This window comes from Mus caroli, chromosome 18, assembly GCF_900094665.2.
Source record: "Mus caroli chromosome 18, CAROLI_EIJ_v1.1, whole genome shotgun sequence".
Lineage (NCBI taxonomy): Eukaryota > Metazoa > Chordata > Mammalia > Rodentia > Muridae > Mus > Mus caroli.
In genome coordinates, this window is record NC_034587.1 from 9,316,269 (window position 1) to 9,333,591 (window position 17,323).

At 43.4% G+C, this 17,323-nt stretch overlaps 2 protein-coding genes and 1 pseudogene across 11 annotated transcripts in view; 1 reads left to right on the forward strand and 2 right to left on the reverse strand.

Moving 5' to 3' along the window:
• Nucleotides 1-804: 804 nt before the first annotated feature.
• Cabyr (calcium binding tyrosine phosphorylation regulated) lies at nucleotides 805-15,978 on the forward strand. Of its 4 annotated transcripts, none has more exons than XR_002376969.2 (6): nucleotides 805-2,192; nucleotides 5,252-5,424; nucleotides 5,518-5,571; nucleotides 11,469-12,634; nucleotides 14,663-15,265; nucleotides 15,900-15,976. XR_002376969.2 is itself a non-coding variant. In XM_021150452.2 (6 exons), the coding sequence occupies exons 2-5, from the start codon at nucleotides 5,277-5,279 to the stop codon at nucleotides 15,259-15,261; spliced, it is 1,143 nt and encodes a 380-aa protein (XP_021006111.1). In that variant the 5' UTR covers nucleotides 828-2,192; nucleotides 5,252-5,276; the 3' UTR covers nucleotides 15,262-15,265; nucleotides 15,900-15,978. The 4 variants fall into 4 exon arrangements, 3 of the variants coding, with proteins under 3 accessions (XP_021006110.1, XP_021006111.1, XP_029327762.1); XM_021150452.2 differs by having other exon boundaries at nucleotides 828-2,192; nucleotides 11,469-11,810; nucleotides 15,900-15,978; XM_021150451.2 differs by lacking the exon at nucleotides 14,663-15,265 and having other exon boundaries at nucleotides 15,900-15,978.
• Nucleotides 3,135-4,019, reverse strand: LOC110284641 (annotated as a pseudogene).
• A 213-nt stretch (nucleotides 15,979-16,191) lies between the features above and the next one.
• The window catches only part of Osbpl1a (oxysterol binding protein like 1A), a 186,133-nt gene continuing 185,001 nt past the window's right edge, over nucleotides 16,192-17,323 (reverse strand). For 6 of the 7 annotated variants that reach the window (XM_021150443.2, XM_021150445.2, XM_021150446.1 and 3 more), the window contains one exon: nucleotides 16,192-17,228. In XM_021150443.2, the coding sequence (XP_021006102.1) occupies nucleotides 17,126-17,228 (103 nt within the window). In that variant the 3' untranslated portion in view covers nucleotides 16,192-17,125. The remainder of the gene's footprint in view (nucleotides 17,229-17,323) is intronic. The other variant, XM_029471901.1, reaches the window with a different exon arrangement.

Sequence of the window (17,323 nt, forward strand, 5' to 3'; positions counted from 1 at the left end):
AGGTTGTTCATATTTCTGCCACTGAGATTTCCAGTTTCAAACTGCTCTATGCCACAGGCTCTGCAGTGGGCTCTTCCAGTTTTTAAATGTCAATTATATTTTGTATTGGGTTGTACCTTTGATGAGAGATATTTTATGTATGCTAAACACATTTGTATAATTTGGCAGACATCATGATGACAAAGTAATATACTTTTCTGGCTGTTTTTAATCTTTATGAAGTTAGGTATCTTTATTTTTTAATTTAAATTTATTTACCACCCAATATCAACCCTTCCTCTCCTCCCAGTACCCCCTTGCATAAGTCTTTCCCCCACCAATACTACCTGCCCCTTCTCTTCTGATGAGGAAGCCCCTCTCTGTGCATTGTTCCCTCTCTTCAGGTTAATTTATGGTAGATAAGTCTTCTGGGTAAAGATTTATAACTTTCAGATGCCACAGGAGAATAGAATATTGTCATAGATTTATAAACCAATTCATTACTTAGTTTGCACTTTTTCTATTTCTGCCCACTAAAATTCAACAACAAAGCCTAAGGTTTTTTTTTAAGATTTATTTATTATTATACATAAGTACACTGTAACTGACTTCTGACGTACCAGAAGAGGATGTCAGATCTCATTATGGGTGGTTGTGAGCCACCATGTGTTTGCTGGGATTTGAACTCAGGACCTTTGAAAGATCAGTCAGTGCTCTTAACCGCTGAGGCATCTCACCAGCCCAAAGCCTGAGTTTTAACACAGGCGTGCACACACACACACACACACACACACACACACAAATGCTGTGTAAACCTTTGTAGTTGATTTCCTTCTTAAGCAAATCACAGTGGCAAACACTTAAAATGTTGCCCTTTCTCTATAAAGACATTGGTGCCATTGTGTCTTGCAGTCTTGCTCACTTGGATGGGAGTAAAACACCTCTTGCCACAAAGACAGTAGGAAGGTTTATTTGGAACCAAATATGAGTGACTATGTCCAGATGACATGTAATTACATATGCCACCATAGAAGTAGTTATAACACAGAGCAATTACAAATCAATGCATTTGCCAGATATTTTGGTGGGAATATCAGGTAAGTATTCCACAGACTGGTGGAATCTATGGTAGGTTTCAAATACTGATGCCATGGTTAACATGTTAGAAAACTCCATGACTGCCTTAATACATTCCATGTTTTACTCTACACCCAAAAGGAGGAGGGCAACAAAGAGCTGGAAAGGCAACTAAAGATAGCCTGAGATAGTTTTGGCCTTTGATTTGCAGTACACTTTTCCAGTTTTCTAATTTGTGTCTGCAGAATCTTCAGCACAGACCTTTCCAGGAAACCCCAGTCCATAAAGGTAAACCACTATAGATCACTGCAAGGAAATGTGGCAGAAGCCAGGGCTAGGAGATGCAGAAAGAAAGGACAGTGGAAACAGTGGGAAGCTGATTCAGAACAGTTGCAACAAGACCAAGAGAATACCCAGGAGTACAGTGCATCAGGGTGAGCCCAGCAAGTCCTGGCTGGCTTGGGTGGGAGATGGGACTTGTTCCTAATTAAGGAGGGGAAAAAAAAAAGTTGCCCCAGGCAAGCGTCTCAAAAGGAACAGCCCTAGGCTGTACCTAATTCCTATTCTTTGCAAAGACTCAAGAAGGTTCATACAAAGGAGTTGCTGGGAAAGGAGGCAGCGATGTCAAGATGGCCAACTTGTAAATGTAGTTTCTCTTCCCTACACTCCAGTGTTTTGTTCCTTAAGACAGGCTGACTGGAATTCATCATGTCCTACTGCCTCAACTTCCTAGGGCTAGATTTAAGAGTCGAGCACCTCCGGGTCCTATCCTCAGAGGTGCTGAGGACTGAGTCCAGGGCTTCGTGAATGTTAGGCAAGCTCTGCCGACTGAGCTGCATTCACAACCACTAGTCCAGTAATCAAACCTGGAGCAGCAGCCCGGCCTGCGAAAAGTCAGTTCACCTTGAAGGAGGGGCAAAAGACGAAAAGCTCGGTTCTCTGGCTCATTCCATCCCGGCCTTTGTCCTCTCCGGCTCCCTATTGGCTGGGTCGGTTGAAGTCCCAGCAAGGGGGCGGGGCTCTGTGACGCATGCGTGACGTGTTCAGGGGTATAAATAGTCGGCGGGCTGAGCGCTCTCACACAGGAGCCGCCGGCAAGGGGGCAAAGAGGAAGCTCTATTGAAGCCGGAGAGAAGGTGGGCCAGGCGGCGGCCCGAGAGCGGCAGCAGGCCGCTCGGAGGGGGAAGACAGTGGTCGGGCGGGAATCTGGCGTCCTCTATCTACCGTGGCCCGGAAGGTGCCTTCGATGTCCCCGTAGTCCCCACTGGCGTCGGCGGGCAGAAAGCGGCTGCATCCCACCCGGGCTGTGTCAGAGGGGCACATTCCAGAGGGTGTGCCTTTCTAAAAAGCTCGCTCATAGCAAAGGTTTTTGAAGAACTAAGCAACAAACCTATCACCTTTGAATAGCCCTCTGTCAGCTGGTCTCAGTCAAGAAAGTTCTTAGGGACAGTCAGCATCCCTGACTTTCAACTGTTCCTAAACTGAAACCTGGCACTAGCACCATCCCTCTGCTGCTGCATAGTTGGTAGCACTACTTAGCCAAGGAGAGGGTGCTCTATACATACCTATGTGTATGTCTGTGCATGTCACTGTCATGTAGCATGTGGGTGTGGTAGAGCTGCACTTTCCCCAAAAGATGACTTAATTAGGCAATGCAACAGACGAGTAAGAAATTAAACATTATAGTCTCAAAGGGTTTCCTTGGATCAATATTTTGGCCTAGCCTTTGGTAAGAAGGTGAAAGGTGCTTTTAAATAATCATTTTTGCTGTGGCATATTGCGTGTTTATTGGAAGCTGGCCCTTCATATAATTGCTATAACTAAACCATTCCACTTAGCCCCATGATACTTGCAGCGTGCTAGGTCATGGTTCACTGTCATAGTAGTCTGCTCTTTATAAGGATCCATGAGAAGCATTTTGAAGGTTGTCAGGGTCTAGAACAGCCAAAATTCCCTAATACCTCAGTCATTTAAACACCTGCTTCCTCTATGGTGGCTCCTTGGTAGCTCAGGACCCAACTTAATTCCCATACTTTTTTCTTTTCAAACTGGGTATCGTTTTATTTTCCTTTACTGCACATGGGGTAAGGCTGCTCGGTAGTTCAGAAAGACCCCAGCGATGGTGTGGTCCTCAGCAGTGAGTGGAATGACGTGTATGAGTGACATCACTGTCAAACCAGCAAGACCACATTTATGTCCCCGTCGTTCTCAGGATTGTTGGTAACTTGGGCATACTTTCCCAAATCACCTTGCCTCCTTGTGTCACAAGGCCCAACTCGCTCACATTCACTTCAATCACTGTACCTTTGGTGATCACCCCCAGGGTTGTATATAATGGGGGTGATGGATTCTTTTCCACACCTAGAATAAGCAGGCAAAAGGTAGCTTTCAGCTCAGGGTGTGTAACATGGGCTTTTTTGAAACATAGACCCATTGGCCTAATGAACCTTTCACATTTAGGTGGTTTTCTTGTAAAGCCATCACCAACAAAGCAGACTTTAGAAAACAACCATTCTCTTTCATGCCTTCTTTCTTCTTTTTCCTGTTGAATAACTTTCAATACTTCTGTTTCTCCTTGAGCACGAACTTTGGGTAGAGGGACCTCCCATTTTCCTGCCTTTTCTTTTTGTTTCTGCTTAATCCTGTTGGGAAGTACTTTTGCTCTCGACTGCCCCTCTCTGTCCAGCAGATAGGCGGGGACTGCTCCCTGTGGGCCTTCTCATCATCCTTCTGCTTGGTGTTTCTCTTCTCATGCATCTTAATAGTCTTCTCCATTTGTATTTTCTCTGCATGGTGCTGTTTATGGTAGAGCTTAGCCTTAAGACCAATCTTTTTTTTTTTCCTTTGGATTTCTTTGAACATTCATGGGCCTCCCGACCTTCTTTCTTTCTCTTTTTCTCAGGGTAGTCCAAATGATACCCATATCGTTTGCAGTGCAATTCAATATATTCATTTTGTGGCATAATAACAGCTGTGGAACAGCTGTCTGCAACCTCTAGGGTCCCAAAAAACTCTTAATCTCTGGGTGTCACTGGTCCATGAGCCTACCAGGTTCAGTCAGGAGTGGGAAAAGGTTAATACCCATACTTAAAGTGAAAGACCACAGCACTCTGATTTTTCATCACTGAAGAAATGCTTTTCTTTTCTTTTCTTTTCTTTTTTTTTTTTTTTAACAAGCTTTCTAAAGCTTCCAAGTGAACACACACAGTTTAGGGCTGATAGACAATGAGAATTACAGGTCTAGGGGTGTCCAGTCTGCAGCCTGCGTCCCAGGATAGCTATAAATGTAACTCAACATGTTTGTGGATAATATAACCCAATGTCAAAGGTTAGGACACCCCCCAGTGGGTTATATAACACTCATAGTACCAGCACTCAGGAGGCACTGGCAAATGGATCTCTGAGTTCTAGGCCAGCTAGTCTATAACAAGTTCAGGCCAAAAGAGTGTAAAGAAAAAAGTAAGCGAGGTTGGAGCAAAGGGGGAAACTAGAGAAGAAGGGTAATCTGACTGTACATTAAGTGTATGGAGCAAAGGGGGAGAGCAGAGAAGAAAGCCAAGGGTAATTTGACTGTATATTATGTGCATGGCACAGTACCACATATTCTCTGGTAGAAATGAGTTTGCAACACTGCAACATTAGTGCCTGTATGGATGTTACTTGGAAATATATGTGCTTAATTTATCTTTCTGAAAATGGTAAATGGGTTTTATATGATTTATTTGAACCTAAAACGTATTAAAGTATTATGGTGATCCTGGCAAGGCTTTTTCTACTGATTTATTTTAAAGTGTGTGTGTGTGTGTACGCGTGTGTCCATGATAGTGTGGGTATGTGTGCTTGTATGTACACGTGCATGTATGCCACATGTGTGGTTAAAGGAACTCCAATCTCTGGAGTTAGTTCTGTCCTGCTACCTTGTGGGATCCAGCCATTAAATTCAGGTCCTCAGGTCTGTAGGAAACACTTGAGCCATGTCTGTGGCCCACCTACCAGCTTCTTAATAAGTGCTAGATCGCTTACCTGTGCATAGTAAGCAGTTGGTAGTGGATTTTATTTTGTATGTTACTAGAATAAATAGGGATTAGAAGTAAAGCTAATAATGGTAATAGATTTGGTTTTAGAAACCCTAATTAAATAAGAATACTCAGTAAATCTAATGTACAGTATAAGACTTTGTTTCTCTTCATTACAGTTGAAATTACAGACATCTTGCCAAAATGATTTCTTCAAAGCCCAGACTTGTTGTACCCTATGGCCTCAAGACTCTGCTTGAGGGAGTTAGCAGAGCCATTCTCAAAACCAATCCAACAAACATCACCCAGTTTGCAGCCGTTTATTTTAAAGAACTCATTGTGTTTAGAGAAGGTTTGTAACTGCTTTGGATTCTGTATTTCTTGCTTTACAGTCATCTTAAATGGAAATCCATCTCTATTTGACTTCCTGTGCTTATTACTTCAGGGAATTCGTCTCTGGATATAAAAGATCTGATTAAACAGTTTCACCAGATGAAAGGTAAGTGCCACGGAGACGCCCACTTCAGCAGGGTCATCACACCCTTGGTAACACACGTAACTGTTACCACTGCGTCCCTGGTTACCACAACAGTGTCTCGTGTGAAATGACCGTGCTGTGCTTTGCATTTTAACCAAACCAGGTAGGGTTTTGTTTATTGTTGTTTTAAGCATCAGCATTTCCAATTTAGAAGATTTTAAAACATAGAAGGGGGGGGGGGAGTGGCGAACCATGCTCCAAAATCTAAAATGAAAACTGCCACAAAATGGCTCAAGGTCTCAGATTTAGAGTATGTCACACTCCTGGTTTTCAGATTAGAGATTTTCTACTAATAGGTTATACAGTTATTCTGAAATTAATAAAAAAAAAAACCCTCAAAATCTGATAGACCAGCCTCTAGGCATTTCTGATGCAGAATGCGCAAGATGTACACACCCTTTAATGAAGTAGAGTTGGGGTTTTATAAAGACAATTCAATGTAAGCATGAGGGTTAGGAGAAAAGTTGCTGTCCAAAAGAAAGTACGGCATAGCCACACCATTCTTCCCTGCAAGTCCAGCCTGCGAGAGTGTGTGTGTGTGGCCATACTTTCTGCTGCAAGTCTGTCTGAGTGGACATTTTTTATGAGACAGTAGTTTCCTGCTACGTTGGGCACTGTGGCACAGCAGCCTATGTATGCTTAGAGGAAGCTGTCTCATTTACCTGTAAATGTCTACAGTGAACTTGATGACGTGAGGCTGAGCTGACTGCAGAGGTGTAAGAAAAGGCAGGATTTAGACGCTGAAACATTTACATTACAATACATTTAAAAAAGAGGACGGAGTGGTAAAAAGCACATCTAAGAATGGGGAGAAACGGCTTCTCCAGAACTCTGTGCAGAGGTAAACTGATCCCAGACGCTGTGGGAAGCAGCTGAGTGGCTCTTATCACACTAGCTGAGCAACAGTTTGGATGAGCAGGGGAAGACTGCACCTATCAGCTACATTCAAACCGTCATTTTACAAAAGTGCTTCTTTTTGAAGAGTCGAGTGTTTGAGTGTTTTCTCGCACATATGTACTGATACACATACATACATACATACTCACATACATACATACACACATACATACATACACACATACATACATACACACATACATACATACACACATACATACATACACACATACATACATACNACATACATACATACACACATACATACATACACACATACATACATACACACATACATACATACACACATACATACATACACACATACATACATACATACACACATACATACATACATACATACATACATACACACATACATACATACGCCACCTTCTGCAGAAGTCAGAGCAAGGTGCTGGTTCCCTGGAACTGGAATTATAGGAAGTTATAACCCACTACGCAGATGTTGGGAACTGAACCCAGATCTAATAGAGCAATGAGTTCTCTTAATCACTGAGCCATCTATTCAGCACATGTCATTATTTAAACCTAGGTTTTTTTTAAATATGTGCATATATATATGCATATATATATATATATATGCACAAAAACACACGTATTTGGGTTGTGTGCATGCTATAGCATACATGTGTGTGCTATGATGCACATGGTAGGACAACTTTGGTGAGTCAGTTTTCTTCGTTCATGTGGGTCCTGGTGACTGAACTCAGGCTGTCATCAGGCTTGGTGATACTGTTACTTTGATGGTCCAAAACTCATGATTTTTATGAGTCAAAGATAATAGCAATTAGAAAACTTAGGGAGTCAGATCTAAGAAAACGCATATATCATGATGACTTGGCTCTGTTGTAAAAGACACGCAAAACAGGAAATAAAGATGAAAATAGGAAGCATGGCCATTTTGGAGGGGCCTCTGGAGAATGAGGTTTCTATATTTCTGGGATTTTGCATTGGCTAGTCTAGCTGCAATTTCAAATACCTGATGATATTATTAGCTACCTATGAGAAACAGTGTGGGACTTGTTCATATTCTCTTAGTCACGTATTCACACCAAGTGTGAGGGAACATTTCTCATTCTTTCTCCATGATCCCAGTTTCTCAATCAAGGCTACTGTGCTTTTCTCTTCTAAAACAAGAGCTGCACTGGAAAATACTGAGTGTGCATGCTTATCCTGGGTGGCTTTACCACATTTCATGATGGCAAGACAGTAAGTTTTTATGGTGGGAGGCAACTACCTGATAGCATTCTGAGATTAACTTGTTTACTGAAGATTTGACCCACGAGTCATTTTAGCAGGTGGACTCAAACATGTGGACATTGGTCTATGTAGGTTAATGTTTTTACGTCTAAAATTTTAAAATTTGAATTAATAGTTTAAAAAAATTGTAGGCCAGCCCATACTTTTGATGGAATTAAAGAATAGGAGATATGGTTGTTTATCTCTTCAGATAACTACAGATATCAATGAGATAGGCATAGCATGCAGATAATCCTGGGAGCAAGCTCACAAAACCCGATTGCCCTTTAGGAAGTAAAATAGCAATGGCCATTCCTGTTACTGGGGAGACCATACAGCAATATGAAATTAGGACCAGAACATGGCTGTCTGGTATTACCTTGACTCGTTTGTCTTCCTTATGTTCTCACCTCAAATGGCTTCTTACTAGATAGACTGTATCCATCAATCTTGTTCCTCCTATAGACACCTCAAGACTCCCGTGTAGTAGAATATTTCCTCTCCTGAACAGTAGCTCCTCCCTGTCTTCTGATTGGTCAATTCTGGTGCAAGTAAATCTGGCCACTTGGTGACCCAGGTTTCTACACAAAAAAAAATTATCAATCAGCCTAACAGCTGGCATTATGTCTTTCATCAAAGTACAACTTGCCTTGTGTGAGTCCTCTGTTTCAATGCGAGTGTGGCACCTATAAAATTCTACATACATTGTTGGTTGATCCCAATGATAGAGGCCTTCTCAGGTCTTGACATCATTTGTAAAATATGAAAATGGCCCATTCTTGGAAGACTAAGTCAAGCCTTACTGTTCTTTCAGTCTCTTCAGTGAGGCAAGCTCAGCCTAAAGTCAACATTGGTGTTAGAAGTCGGTGTGTACAAGAGCTAGCTGCCATTCCCTCCTCGGTCCCCCTCAGGTTAGATGTGCCTTGATGAAGAATGATGAGTCAGTGAAGATGTTTTGTTCTCCAAAGTTACTCCCAGTGGTTATAGTTAATCTGCCCGCCCAGCAGCGCCACTGCATGGTCCTAGTCTGTGCTGAAAGCTTAGAGGTGGAAACATTCTTTGCCTGTGTCATTTGCCTATTGAAATGTATTTCTGGGATTTTTCCTAGAAAGAAAACTATTTCTTATAGGCATTGGAAACCAGAAATACTTAATCATCTTGACAATGACTTCAAAATTCCATGTACACTTGGAAGAAGAAAAGAGGTGGACATGAGAGCCAAGGATCGCCGCTCTCATCTTCCCATCCCCTGGACCTTAGTGTCTTTAGAATGGCCATGGCTCCATCGTGGCCCTGTGAGCACTGTTTGTGTTAGGATGGTCCTTGGACTCTACCTCATCTCCATCTTTTCTTTGCGGCCTGCAGAAAAGTACTTGTTGGTCGTTACAAACTCAGGACTGATACCCTCTCTGTATCCTGAACACAAGAATAACCACTAAGTCAGACTTATTCAGATCACCTTATTAGTATTTCTGAACTTTGAAGATTTTTAAAACTTTTGTCATTTAAAATATTGTGTGTGTGCACAAGCACACACGTGTGCGTGTACATGTGTGTTCAGGTGCCCAAAGGTGTTAGATCTTCTGGAACTAGGGTTACAGGCAGTTTTGAGTGTCTGTGTGCAGGGAACAGAACTTGGGTCCTCTGAAGAGCAAGCAGTAAGTGCTCTTAACTGCTGAGCCATCTCTCCAGCTCTGAACTCTCAATAGCTGTATTCACATGATTATTAGGTTCTTAGGCTTTTATACCTACAATATTTTTGCTTAAATTATCTCCCAGTGCATATAAGTTTTGTGCATGGTCAACTCTTACTTGTAAGAGCATCACCCTGTTAAAGGTGTTGGTGGGAAAAGAGTGTTAAAGAGTGATATACCTCAGTGGTAGAACATTCACAAAATCTGAGATTAAATCCCTAGCATGAATTGGGAAGGCCAGGACAGAAGAGTCCTCAAGAGGTAATTAGAAAAGTGAGGTGAATGTTAGGAGTAACTTTTCTCAACACACTTGCTGTGGCCATCTACGTCCAGAATCCGATGCTCCTACAGGAGACACTGAAGACACCTCTAGAAAGCAGCATGAACCTATGAAAAGCATTTCTGTTTGAGAGTAGAGTCTTAAGGCCCTATAGCTACAGCTGATTTGAACTCATGGCAGTCCTCCTGCCCCAGCCTTCCAAGTGCTGGGTTCTGTTTGTTTGTTTGGTTGGTTGGTTTTTTGAGACAGGGTTTCTCTGTGTAGCTCTGGCTGTCCTGGAACTCACTCTGTAGACCAGGCTGGCCTTGAACTCAGAAATCCACCTGCCTCTGCCTCCNGGAACTCACTCTGTAGACCAGGCTGGCCTTGAACTCAGAAATCCACCTGCCTCTGCCTCCCAAGTGCTGGGATTAAAGGCGTGCGCCACCACGCCCGGCTGCAGTGCTGGGTTCTTAAGCCTGTGCCACCAACATGGTTTCTAGACCTTTGCCCTGAAGTAAATACTTGTCATAAGAGCAAAATCCACTTTCCCTGCAGACTGTACTTTCTGAAGAGAAAAGCCTCAGTAGGCATGAAAGCCCTGAATAAGGTACAGCCAAGGCAATCAGGGAGGTATGTGCACTGACACTCACAATGGTGTTTCCAGAACAGTCTGCAGGTCATCAGCTGCCATGAGCTTTGTTCTGGTGTGAGCACTCCATGGCTACCCTCTTGGACCTAGGACTTTCTCATTTCTTTTTATCTGGGTCAGTATGATTTTAGCTGCATTCTACCACATCGGTAAATAGGGCCATTTTCAAGTTAGAATATATGATGCTTTCTAATTGGCTGTGTTGTAGATAGCCAGTTCTGTGCTAAATTTTGCATACTGCTTTTCTTAAATGGAGGAATACATCTGTACGGTTAAGACGTCATCTCAAAATGTGGAATAATTTACTTCCCATGTTAATCTTTAGTTTTTTCTTTGCTCACCTTGTGGTGTTGTGTGGGCATGTTTGTATGTGTGGGCATAGTTGTATGTGTGGACATGTGCACGTGGAGGCCACATGCCACATTATTTATTGAGGCAGGGTCTCTCACTGAAACCAGAGCTTGACAACTCCTGCTAGGTAGGGTACACTGTCTTCTGGCTTCTCCCGTGCTGGGACTTCAGGTGACATTCCAGTCGTTCTGCTCAGCTCTCACTTGGACACAGTAGGAACTTCATCTTCTCTGGGCTGTCTCCTTGGTGGCTTTGCTTTGGTTGTTTTTGTTTTTGTGGAACTTTTCTAGGACCTGAATTACACACTTGCTGGGCATCTTACAGTGATCCCATAGTTTTACCATTATATGTTAGTCATTTATTTCTATTTTTTTATTTTTATTTTTTTGGTCTTTTCGAGACAGGGTTTCTCTGTGTAGCCCTGGCTGTCTTGGAACTTACTTTGTAGACCAGGCTGGCCTCGAACTCAGAAATCCGCCTGGTTCTGCCTCCTGAGTGCTGGGACTAAAGGCGTGCGCCACCACACCCGGCCAGTCATTTATTTCTAAGGAAATGAATAGTGTTTAGGTGGATGGATATACTCTGTTACAGGTTTATTAGCTATGCTAATTCTATGCTCATTCACAGAGGTTGCACATAGATCCTTGTGTATTGGTATTTGAATATTCACCCTACCACATTGCTTTATGTAAACTATTTTGAGGAGTCCTGGCTGATTAATTTACCTGATTGTTACTTTTAGTAGAGAAATGGGCAGAAGGAGTGACAGTGGAGAAGAAAGAATGCATCAAGGAACTCCTAAAACCACCTCCAGTTCCCTGCGAACCTACACATATGGAAAAATCCACAGACACAGAGGAGGACAATGTAGCTGGACCACTATTTAGCAACAAAACCACTCAGTTTCCATCAGTTCATGCTGACCTACAGCCTGAGGAGACAAGTGAAGGAGCTCGGGGTCCCTCTGACAAACCGACTACTCCTAAGGCGACCACCCCACCCTCATCACCACCTCCAGTGCCTGTCTCTGCCGAGTACGCTTATGTCCCCGCTGACCCAGCTCAGTTTGCCGCTCAGATGTTAGGTAATGTGCCATCTACTTATTCTGAAGTTTTAATGGTGGACGTGGCAACAAGTACGCCTGCTGTTCCCCAGGAGGTACTGAGTGCAGAGTTTGCTGAAGAAGTCGTGCTGTCTGCTCCTCTGGTGTGTTCTGGAGAGACGGTAGAAGTGCAGGTTGTGAGCAAAACATCTGCGCAGGTAGTTGTGGGTCCTGTGTCTGAGGCTGAACCACCAAAGGCTTCCTCAGCCCCCTTGCAGGGTGAACAAGAACCTCCTGCTCACGAAGCTCCTGATATCCAGGTTACATCAGCCAGTCGTATATCATCCATATATAACGATGTGCCTGTCAATGAAGGAGTTGTCTATGTTGAGGAGATACCGGGATACGTAGTTATCCCTTTTACTGATCATGATCAAGTTGCTTGTGTTAAAGAAATTGAGCAGTCACCACCAGGTAGTCCCAAAGCTGTAGAACCCAAGACCAAAATATCTGTAGAGTCTCTGAAAACTGTACAGGTGGAGGAGAATCCCCAACACAAGTCCTCAGTACATGTGGAGGCAGAAGCTACAGTTCTGCTCTCTAACACTGCTTTAGATGGTCAGCCCGAGGTACCTGCAGAACCCCTGGATGCAGAGGGCTTTTTCAAAGTAGCCTCTGAAAATTCTCTGCACCTTGAAACGGAGATCGTTACCATAAACTCTGATGATCCTGGCCAGGAGGAGTCAGGGGGGAACGCTGCACCCCATTCGTCTGGTGACCCCTTCCCTCCTGCGCCAGGAGGCCTTACTGAAGCAGAAATGCAACCAGATGGGGAAGCTGCGCCTGAACAGGTTTGATGAAGCCAGGTAAGGAAATTAGCTACGTGTACTCTCACATACTGTCTCAGGTGGCATCTGTATCTAGTGTCTGTCCACCCAGCTCCACTCTCCTGCCAACTGGCCAAAGTCCATGTTCAGGGTTTTTTAAATGCCAAACCTTCTTAAAGGCTTTGTTGTACTTAAATTTGTTCCATTATGGAAACCATATGGTGTTGTCAAAACTTGATTCATTTTGCACATTTGTAAACCTGGGAATCGGCTAGGCTTTTAATGCCTGTTTACAAGATGGCTACAGGATGTCACCTTGAGGTTGTTCATCGAGGAAAAGTTAACAACAAACTGCATTTATTTGGGCTGTGGCATTTAAACATAAAAGAAATGGTGGTGTGGCTGACTGCTTTCGCACTGAGTCAGGAGAACTGTGCGATCAGGCTGGGGTGCCGGCTCGGGCGCTGCTTCCTGCTTTGGCCCTTCCTGCAGCTGAGGGATGGTGCTCTAGTTGGATGGAGAGAGGACAGATTAGCCGGAGCTTCTGGGACACAAGAAAGCAGTGGAAATCATGGCTGCCCTTGTGAAGGCCATGGTGGATGCAGGCCACGTGCTTGCTCCTTTGCTCAGGCACCACAGAGCCATGCTGAAGTCGGCTGCTTTCTTGGCTGCCTAACCTCTAGCTGATTCTCCTCACGATTTTCCACATGAATTATAATCACCATCTCCATCCAATTATGGCATCTGCTCTGCCTCCCCTCCTGCCTACCTGGACACTGCAGTGGCCCTCCCTTCTCTCCTGGGTGTCTGAAGAGACAATGCATGAAAGAAGCCTCCATTCCTGTCGCAGAAGCTCTCAACTCTGACTCAAACCAGAATAAATCAGAAATATTACCAAAGCAGGTGCTTAGCAATGAAATTCTGACTGGCAGTGTGACAGACTCAGTGCAGCTGGAATGTGGAGGGCTGTACAGAGCCCTGCGGCTGGCAGCATGGGGCTTGAGCTGTGCTTCCGGCCACCTCACTGTTTTCAGGCCCTTAGCTGTTACTGAGGGACAGCTGTCCTTAATACTATGGACAAGTCACCAAGATAACGCAGACTGATGTCCTAGAGTCTCCTGTTTGGAGAGACTGGAGATTTGGATTGTATTTTTAGTAAGCTTGAAGATAGAATGAACTTGTCAGAAGCAATTGAAAGTCTCATTTAATCTGTGCATAGTGTAATTTTCTGTGAAGAGAGAAAAGGCTGCCCCAGAAAAGGCCTAGAGTTCAAAACATGAACTGGGCACATGTGAGTTCCTGTCTTGGCAAGCCACTCTCAGAACTACAGATTCCCTCGATATAAGGTAATGGATGGCTTTTCTAGCCTTCTATATTAAAATGCTCACCAGCTTTTTGCTGTCTTCTGAGACATACAGTGTTGTCTAGCTTTGGCTAAAAGGAGTGCTCTCTGGGATTCTGAATCCTAGGTGAGGTAATAGTTTGGAGATGGGAGATGATGGTGCCTGTCAAAAAACCATGGGCATTAGGTGGCACCTGCTGCCTGAGTTTACCTGCTGTGCAGGCGTCCTAACATGGGTTTTTAATGGCTTCACATGGTTGATTATTTTTGGTAAAGTAAAAGGTTCTGTTGACTTTCTTCTGAGTGCCACATGGAAGCCACATATAACATTTAAGATACTGGTTAGGCATGGTGGTAATCCTAGCTCTTGGAAGACTGAGACAGGAAGACTGCCAAGAGTTCAAGGCCAGCCTGGGCTCATAGTGATACTGTGTCTAAGGAACCAAAACAGTGTAAAGAGTCTGGAACCAGCAACTTAAGATACAATTGCTTCTTTAGGGGCACCATCCCTGCCTTTGCTGTTGCCCCTTTCCAACTGTTCTGAGCCATCTGCTCCTGCACATTACCAGGCACAATTTCCATAGTCCTCTCTATAGCATGCTTTATGGCACATACTACGACAATTGCTTATTTATGTTTACAAAAAAAGATTTAAAAAGACATGACTGTGCATAGTGCCTGATACAGAGACCAAACCTTTAATGCCTGCAATTTTTTTCTTATAGCACTAGCAACAAGCGAAGCAGGACAACCACCACCATATTCTAATATGTGGACACTTTATTGTCTAACTGATATGAATCAACAAAGTCGCCCATCACCGCCACCTGCACCTGGGCCTTTTCCCCAAGCAACCCTGTATTTACCTAATCCTAAGGAGCCACAGTTTCTGCAGAACCCACCGAAAGTCACTTCTCCAACTTATGTGATGATGGATGACAGCAAGAAGACCAATGCCCCACCTTTTATATTAGTAGGCTCAAATGTTCAGGAAGCGCAGGATTGGAACCCTCTTCCTGGACATGCTGTTGTGTCACAAGCAGATGCCTTGAAGAGATATGCTGCAGTGCAAGTGCCCATTGCTGTTCCTGCAGATCAGACATTCCAGAGACCTGCCCCAAATCCCCAGAATGCTAGTCCTCCTACAAGTGGACAAGATGGCCCCAGACCGAAAAGCCCAGTCTTTCTTTCTGTTGCTTTCCCAGTAGAAGATGTAGCTAAAAAGAGTTCAGGATCTGGTGACAAACGTACTCCCTTTGGAAGTTATGGTATTGCTGGCGAAATTACTGTGACTACTGCCCATGTCCGCAGAGCAGAACCTTAAAAGAGTAGGTAACCCTTCCTACTGTGCCATGTGGGCTGTGACACACTTGAGGCTTCAGCACTTGGGGTTTCATATACTTGATAAAACATGGGGGATATTTAAGTTTATATAAGTGCTTGGCCTCTAACTAGAATGTCCAGACACCTTTGAGTACATGGTAGATTCGAAAAGAAGAATAGAAACAAGAAATAGGGAGGAACCGAGGGGAGATACTGCATGTCCATGCTGACCGTGTATCCATGCAAGAGGTTAAAGAGGAGCTAGAAGAACAATTGGACTTTTAGAGTATATGTAACAGGTTGAACACAGAGGAGCTGAAGGGACAGTTGGACAGTTTTATCACTCAGTTTTTTACTCTCCCATCAGTGGAGACAGTGGGGTGAATAAAGAATGCACCCCAGGGAGAAGACTAGCACTTTACATGAAGCGCTTGCCAGCCAGGCATGTGGCTTTCAGCTACTGTGATCTTGGGGGGCTGAGAGGGAGGCACTATTTCAATTGCATGGTCATGATGTTAATCACAGCAACCTTGTGTTCTTAAGAGGTGGCCTCAGCAGGAAATACTAGGATATTTTTGATTAGTACCACTGAGCATGTAGATCAGATATTTAAACGATTCCATGTCTCTTCATTAACAGATGCTGATGCTGTTTGATTCAGCATTCAAGGTGGAGTTTGTCACCATGTGAACTGTATCAATAAACTTCCTGCAAGCATAAAAACTGCATTGTTGTTTTAGTAACTTAGCAGGTATACAAACTTTCTTAACATTGTCATACATGAGCAAGCTAGAGTGCTAACTGACCACTTCATGCTATGCCTGCTAGATAACTGCTTGATCCCACTCTCTCTCTGACCCTGGGAATACCTTTGATAATTAAGGATAGTATTAGGTTATAATATCAACTGAAATTCTGAAAGCATTCACACTTTTTTTTTTGATATTCTAAAGCCTTTATTTAGCATCATAACACTTGTTAACTTCAAGACAACATAACTTACTGGAAGCTACCTAAGGCTCTCTAGGGCAAGTATCTCAGTCTGGTTTGGTTGGATAAATACTATGAGATTACCCCAATGAATGGGGAAAGCTACTGTACAGTAGGTCTCCAGTACCTTGCAAACTCAAAATGCACAAGGCCTTCTCTTACCTAGATTATAATACACGAGTGCAGCTTAATTTCTCGGTGGCATTTGCCACTGGAAGTTGAGGCTAAAAGGTGTGTCATTAGATGATATTGATTAAAATCTATTTTTAGGGCATTTTTGTTACAAGTTAACCCTGTAAAGTCTAATACAATGTGTGAACGTAAATTCCGCGCACTAAGATAATAAATACCTGCTCCAGTTCAGAATTTCCAGATCAGGAATTCTGCCCCCTCTCTAGGAGGCAGGAAAGTGAGATTGAGAGGATTAATTTCCCTAAAAGGCCATCTTACCAATTTAGTTTTTGTAAAATGATAATCTCTACATTTGAACACTTAACATTGTACAGAAGAATTCTAAACATTTCAAAGCTACACCTAAAATATTCAAGCATTATAGCATAAAAATATTCAAAATAACTTGATTTTTGGATCACTATAGAATCCCATAGAGCTGAGTATTACACTAGGTTTCCATCTCCGGCAGTGTGGGGATAGGAGCTGCAGCCAACAGCTTCTCACTGGCCATGAGCAGGGCTCCAAGGGGACAGCTGTGGCGCAGCACTGCCTCTTCTCTTTCAGGTCATCCCCAGTGTACCAGATGCCTTGCCCTATTGGGTGAAACACAAATTATAGAGGAGTAGAAACCAAGGAAAAACATTTAAAATCTTAAGCTTAAGACTTATTTAGATTAGCAAACACCTTGACTTCTCTTCACTTTAATAAATATCAGGCAAATTGAAGTAGTTTCTGTCCCAGTAGCTGCCAGAATAAATCCAGTCCTGTGCTCCACTGTAGGGGTTAGGACCTTGATGGAACCACCTGTCAATGAGAAACGACAAAGTTCAGAGGGCAAATGACTCAAAAAAGCACAGGTTATTGCTATTTAAGTGCTTGGCTCTGTGTGCCATGGATGT

What these genes read in the sequence shown, in the direction of transcription:
- Cabyr (XM_021150451.2), top strand. Translation starts at nt 5,277, where the DNA reads ATGATTTCTTCAAAGCCCAGACTTGTTGTACCCTATGGCCTCAAGACT. An exon ending in ACTCATTGTGTTTAGAGAAG is followed by an intron (nt 5,425 to 5,517) that starts GTTTGTAACTGC and finishes TTATTACTTCAG; the next exon opens with GGAATTCGTCTCTGGATATA. An exon ending in ACAGTTTCACCAGATGAAAG is followed by an intron (nt 5,572 to 11,468) that starts GTAAGTGCCACG and finishes TGTTACTTTTAG; the next exon opens with TAGAGAAATGGGCAGAAGGA.